This window comes from Tupaia chinensis, unplaced genomic scaffold, assembly GCF_000334495.1.
Source record: "Tupaia chinensis unplaced genomic scaffold, TupChi_1.0 Scaffold000624_1, whole genome shotgun sequence".
NCBI lineage: Eukaryota > Metazoa > Chordata > Mammalia > Scandentia > Tupaiidae > Tupaia > Tupaia belangeri.
Window position 1 is genome coordinate 1,770,179 of NW_006160144.1, and position 6,655 is coordinate 1,776,833.

The 6,655-nt window shown below is 58.0% G+C and overlaps 1 protein-coding gene across 1 annotated transcript in view; it reads right to left on the minus strand.

Annotated features, from left to right (window-relative positions):
* Positions 1-6,655, minus strand: part of WNT3 (Wnt family member 3) — a 12,418-nt gene continuing 5,763 nt past the window's right edge. Inside the window, exons 2-4 of the mRNA XM_006159124.1 lie at positions 5,119-5,384; positions 4,089-4,576; positions 1-75 (exon numbers count right to left, since the gene is read on the minus strand). Coding sequence (XP_006159186.1) covers positions 4,097-4,576; positions 5,119-5,384 — 746 coding nt within the window. The 3' untranslated portion in view covers positions 1-75; positions 4,089-4,096. The remainder of the gene's footprint in view (positions 76-4,088; positions 4,577-5,118; positions 5,385-6,655) is intronic.

The window sequence follows — 6,655 nt, forward strand, 5'->3', positions numbered from 1 at the left end:
CGTGGCAGCAGGTCCTGCTTCCCAGCGGGCTTCGGTGAATCCGCCCAGCCACACACTTCACCGCTTCCCAGTGCCCTTTGGAAAATAAAGAAGAGTCAGAAACAATCCCTTACCAGAAAGGCCACCCACTGGGGTGGAAAGCTCAGAGCTGCTCATAGGAGAGCACATTTCTCCTGCGCTTTAGGACTGTCGTGGAGGGAGCCCGTGTGATTTATGGGGCCAGGAGTGAAGTCGGGCCCACAGACCAAATGCAAATCCTACCTCCCTCGATTCCAGCCAAGAGCCTTGGCACCAGGAAGCCTGGTAGTTGGTAATACCGACAGCAAGATTTCATCTTGTAAAGGGACTGGGAGAAACCCTGCCAGTCTGAGGACCTGGGCCCCAACTTCCAGTGGACCCCTGTTTGGGGCTAATGCCAGGCACGGGCTGTTTGTGTATTACACCAAAGAGCTTGATAATGAGCTGTCCCCTCAGGAGGAAGCCTACTTAATTAACTACTGTAAGTCCTGCCCACGGGAGCCCCAACTGTACATTTTCCTGTTGTGTAGCTGCACCTCACAAAGGTCCGAGGCACAAAGTGGGCTCACAGGCACTCCCAGTCAACCCTCTAGGGCACTGGCAGGGCCAACACAAACTAGTATACGGAGGCCCAGCAAGATTAAAGGGATCTGCCCAACGCAAGTGGCAAGTTAGTGACAGATTGAGGACATGGGGTCAGCCAGGCCACTTGACTCTTGCTCAGAACCTTTTCAGCTCACCATGCTCCCAGCATTAGAATAACCAGGAATAAATCTGGGACTTGTCAGGTACCAGCACTAAGGTGCCAGACCAGAGACACTGGCAGATGCTGTAAGAACTGGCATGTCCCCACGCTGGAAGGACTCAGGCAAGACTGCTCTTCTCATGGCCTGGCACTGCTCTGACTGACTCTCCCTCAGGGTGTGGACAGCACATGGCCTGCTCTGAAGCCCCCTCCTCCCTCCTAGGTGCACTGCCAAGACCAACAGCGTGGCCAAGAGAAACCTAGAGGCTCCATCCCTGCACTCCCTGCCAGCTCATCTCGTGGGTTCCCACCTTGCCCGTAGTGTCATTGATGAAAGGGTGGGGAAAGCTCAGCCAATCCTTGGCCTGTGGCTCCAGACCAAGCACCGTGCCTGGGGAAAGTCACCCTCAGAGGTCCACTCTGCCTGTCCCAGGAACCTCTGATGCCTCTCTCCAAGCCCTCACCAGGACTACGTGCCAGGCCCTATACCAGGCTCTAGTCCACAGGACATGGTGGGACATGGTGCCCAGTTCAAAACTGAGGAAAGCGTGGCTCAGAGAGGCCAAAGAGCTTGCCTGGATTTAGTCCATGAGTTCAGTATTTACCAAAAGGGCACCACCCTGGGGGAGCAGTCTCCACTTGTCTGAGGTGCGGGCTCCAGGTTTCTATTACAACCAGTCCCAGTAGTTACCACTAGTCATTCTATTACAACTGCTAATACAAAGTGTGACAAATGCCATCGACAGTCATGACACAGGGCAACCATTGTGCCAAAAATGTGCATCCCTGCTTGGCCACTTTCATTTAGGTGACCTACCTGGCCTGGCAATCACATCTATACACTTTTTTTTTTTTTTTAGAGAGAGAGTTTTTTTGCTATAGGGTATGTGCGCTCACTGGAGAAATAGACAGTGAGAAATCACCTCCTGGGGGGATGACCATGCTGTAATCCCTTCTCCTCCATTCTCCTCTCAGGATTTTGGGCAGACACACACATGTGCACAGTGTGAGTTTCAAGCTTCCAGGTCCAGGACTCGAACCATGGTCAGCCATGTGGGAGTCCAGCAATGTAACCATTACACCATCTGCTGCACTTTACATGTGACTGGCAAGAGCACCAAGCCTCTACTTCAGAAACAGGAGAAAAGGCTGAAGAGGGATCAGTTTTTCCTAGGGTCAGCATCAGTACAGCGGTTGGAGGGGAGAGAATTCTGTGAACACCAAGACCCAACCCAGCACCTCCTTCCCCAGCTCTCAGCTGCCCTTGCAGGGCAGGGAGGTGCTGGGACAGAGCTGCAGGGGTGTGTATCTCTGACAAACCCTGTCCCTAGAGCCACTGGTGGAGCTTAGGCTGCTGCTGCTGTGGCCTCAGCCAGACCCACATAGGGGGCTTTCTGCCGAGACCTGGGCCCTGCCTTAGCTGCTAACACACAGGCTGGATAAGAGGCCTCCAGACCCTGGGCAGTGTTAGTGACCTAAACTCTGCTTCCCCACAGCCGTCTCACAGACATGACCTGCTGCGGGGAAGGGCACCGTGAGGCCTCTGGCCATAGTGAGCACTGGAGGAAGGGAGCCCCTGGGGTTCTAAAAGATTCTGTCCACCTTGACAAGCCGTAAGTGGCCTGTGAGGTCTCTTACTCACTGACTTTTCTCTGTCCTTTTGAAAAACCCTAAATGAAACTGACCAAGTGCTGATGCAATTTCTTTGCACAATGCATCATGACTCTCTGATGGCATCGGTCATGCTTTCTATTACTACTAGATTCCGAGAAGCAGGTACAGCTGTGAGCCCACCGGAGCCCCATAACAATTCCACGAGGCTGCCATTATGCTGCTACTATGCAGATGAGGGGACTGGGGACCCAAGGCTGACAGCTGGCAAGCGGTGGGGCTGGACCTCACTTCTGTCCTCTTTCCATTCTGCACCCCGCCTTGACCCCACCAAAGGCAGTGCCTCCGGCTGCCTTCTGGGCTCTGTGCCTGCCAGGACATAATGACCCACATTGAGGGGCCCCCCAGGTGGCCAGCTCTGTTCACCCAGAGGCCGCTAGCCACCCCTCAAAGTGTGTTCTTCCCCATGACCTTGGGAAACCCCAAGTCCCAGAGAGGCCCTGTGCAGTGTCCCACTCAGCACAGACGTAGCCACCAGCTCTGAGGGGTCCTACGTGGACCCCTATCACCTAAAGGAAGTTCCCTCCAGCCCTGTCCCAGCCAGCGATGACCCAGCAGGCAAGTGCGTGTTAACTGAGCCCTCTCCCAGTGTTCTTTCACTGGCTCCTCACAGTACCCCTGGGGAAAACGACAGAGGAGGAAACAGGTCTATGATGAATGCTCGCCTGGGTCACACGGTTGGAAAGCAGAGGAGGCTGGACCAGGGCAGGTCTGATTCAAAGCCCGTGCTCCTGCCTCTACCCACTAGGCTCCTTCCCAGGGGAGACAGAGGGAGAAAGGGCACACCGGCCCTAAGGCCTCCCACCCCAAGGCTCCAGGACCTCTGTCATGTTGACCTCTCCTGGGGTCCCATGGATCCGAGGGCCAGTGCACAGTGCCTCCCACACAGGCCACCTCTGGGAAGCTTGGGAACATAATCCACCAGCCTTTGATCCCTGGATTACTCATCACAGTCACTCTGAACTTGAATCCCTCCTGCTCCCATCAGCATCCATAAACTCGGTGAGAGTGCTCCCCGCTCCACCCAGGCGTCAGATGTGTCAGGATATGGGCTCATCCACCGCTTCCCCCCACCCACCTCCCTGAGCGTGGTAGGATTTATGCTTGTGCGAAAACCTGCCCTCTAAGTTCAAGGTGGATGCAGAAGGACTCTGCCCTAGGGCTAGGAGAGACTTTTTGGCCTACTACTTCAGGTTATTTTACCCCTTGCTTTACAGTAAGAAAAACTGAGACCTAGAGAGGTGAAAGATGAAAGGACAAAGCCAGGACCACATGTCAGGTCTCCCAGCTTCCAACCCCTTGGTGTCCCTCATCCAGCTCCAAAGATGCTCGATAACGATAGCCAGTGGCCGTGCAAAAATCTGGTAAGAGAGGGCCAGACGGTGGTGTAGCAGCAAAACCCAGCACTCTGCAACACTGACCCACATGGGAAGGTTCCGCCTTGGTGTCCAGAGACCTCCCTGAGTGCGTCAGGCACACCCACCAGGCGAGCACGTGTCCATGATCTGGAGCTGGCTCAGGCAGGGCTGGGAAGTCCTGGCTTCCCATTTGGGCTCTGGGAACACATGTGTCTGGGATAGCTCAGAAACGGAAGAGTAGTGTGCCAAGCCGGCTCCCTGCACCCAGGCCCCCAGCCTCCCCACCTGGGCCCTACCTGGCCCCCTACTTGCAGGTGTGCACGTCGTAGATGCGGATGCACTCCTGGCAGCTGACGTAGCAGCACCAGTGGAAGATGCAGTGGCACTTCTCCTTCCGCTTCTCCGTCCTCGTGTTGCGGCCACGGCCACAGCAGAGCAGATCGCAGCCATCGATGCCATGGGAGGTGACATTGCAAGTCCGGTCCCTGGTGCCAAAGGAGCCCGTCTCCGGGTTGGGCTCACAAAAGTTGGGCGAGTTCTCGTAGTAGACCAGGTCCCTCTCGGTGGGTGGTTTGAAGAGCGCGTACTTGGCTCGGAGCGTCTCCACCCAGCCCCGGGACTCACGGTGCTTCTCCACCACCATCTCCGAGGCACTGTCATACTTGTCCTTGAGGAAGTCGCCAATGGCACGGAAGTCAGGCTGAGCCCACCAGCAGGTCTTCACCTCGCAGCTGCCCGACAGCCCGTGGCACTTGCACTTGAGGTGCATGTGGTCCAGGATGGTCTGGGGAAGAGGAATAGCAGCTGGTCCCCAGACTGACTCCACCTGGGATCACACGGAGGCCTTCCCACGCTGTCCCCCCACCCTCTCCCCTCCGGCCTCCTCTACTCCTGCTCTGCGCCAGCAAGAGAACTGATGAGAACTGAGCAGACCTGAGGGATGGAGACCAGTGTTTCCCTCCCTTTCAACCCAAGCACTAGCAGACATGGCGTCCATTTCTCAACGCAGGAGGAAATAGGGGGTCAGCAATGGGGGAACCGAGGCCAGGCCGGAAGCTTTACTTGCCCCAGGGCACGCAACCATTAGAAGGGGGAGGCAGGATGGGCGGGTGTACCTCTCCCACATTCCCAGGTAGCCTCATCCCCAACCCAGACCAGGAACAGCCCAAGAAGGAAGAACGGTAAACAGAAGAGGTGACTGGCTGTGGGGGTGCTTCAAGCCTGGCACATGGGAAAGGGAACTTGGAAGGCCCAGGGCGGCAGCAAGGGCCTGGGAGGGCCTGGTGGGCCCCCGGTGTGGATGGGGCATGGGCTGCCACGGCTCACCGTGCGGCCCGCCTCGTTGTTGTGCTTGTTCATGGCTGAGCGTGCATCTGGCCTGTTCTCGCGAGCATCCGCGAACTCCCGGGATACCAGCACCCCGAAGTCAGCGTCCTCGCTGCAGCCGCCCCACTTCCAGCCTTCTCCTGGTGGCCCCTTATGATGCGAGTCACAGCCGCAGATGGTGGAGGTGCCCTCAGCGCAGGAGCGGGTGACGGCGAAGGCCACACCTGCAGAAGCGATGGCGTGTACGAAGGCCGACTCGCGGGTGGCTGCAGGGAGGGTGTGGAGAGGCAGAGCTCAGGCCTGGGCCTGGGACGCACCTGCCCTGCCTCAACCTCCCCAGCCAGGAGGAGGAGGCGGGAAGGAGCAGAAGGGCTTACAAAACCCCGGAAAAGAAAGAGAAATAGAGGTGACTTTGGAGCCATTTGCTCGTCCACATCCCCATTTTAGAGATGGGCAAACGGAGGCCCTTAACTAACTAGCCCAGGAACTCAACTGCGTCTACAGGGCAGAACAGATAGCTTTCGCAGGTCGCTGAAGAGATAAGGTACCCACATTCTGTCCTGGTCCCCTGCTCTCTGTCTTCCCAAACTTCGCGGCTCCCCAGCCTAAGCCCTCCCACTCCTGGGACAACTTGAAGTCTGTGGAAGGAGGGTCTGGGAACCTACAGCTTAAACTACCCAAGCCCACCCACTGCCCGCCTGGATGCGCTTGGGTACACCCTTTCCTTTACCGAGCCTCGGTTACCCAGTCAGTAAATGGGTACAGCTTCTGCCTGCCTCGGTAGTGCCTGACCAAGAGCGCATGCGTTAGTCTCCTCCTCCCGGGTCTCCGGTGCCACGCCCCCCTCTCCCATCCTCTACTCCCCTCCCAAAGCCAAGGTTTTGGACTGAGAAGGCCAAGTTTCTCCCAGAAGTCTGGGGACACATGGCAGTTCCCTGGTTCTGCTCCGGGGTCCAGTGAAAGAAAAGGGGAGTCTCAGAAGCGCCCGCCCGACCTCCTGCCATGAAAACCATCTATGATACACCGGGTGCCGCGCTTCACGTGCTTTATTCCATGACATCCTCTGGCCCATGAGGGGAAGGGTTTAGAACAGGCCCATTCTGTCACAAGGCCACTGAGGACTAGGGAGGCTGAAACGTGCAGTGCAGTCACCTCTGCTTGCAGGTGAGGACCGCAGAGTGAGGCGGTGCCACCGTGCACGGGTTGCTGGAAACTAGGGCTCCCGCCTCCCCTCCTGGCCGTGGCGCTCGTCCTCAGAGCTCGGGGAAGCTGTGGCTCCGCAGACGAGGGAGCCCGGGAGCCCCTGTGGCCAGGACCGCCTCTCTTTGGGGGCCCGCCTCTCTTTGAGGCCCAGCGCCCTCATGGGCCACCGCGGAGGAGGGGCTGGTCCCACTCCCACTAACAGGCTGGTGGGGAGTGCGCGGCGGGGCCGGAGCGCGCATCGGAGCCTGCGGGGCCAGGGCGGAGCGCGCACAGGATGGCCGCAGCCAGAGCTCTGCGCCCCGCTGGGATCCCGCCCGGGCGGCCCCCGCTCGCC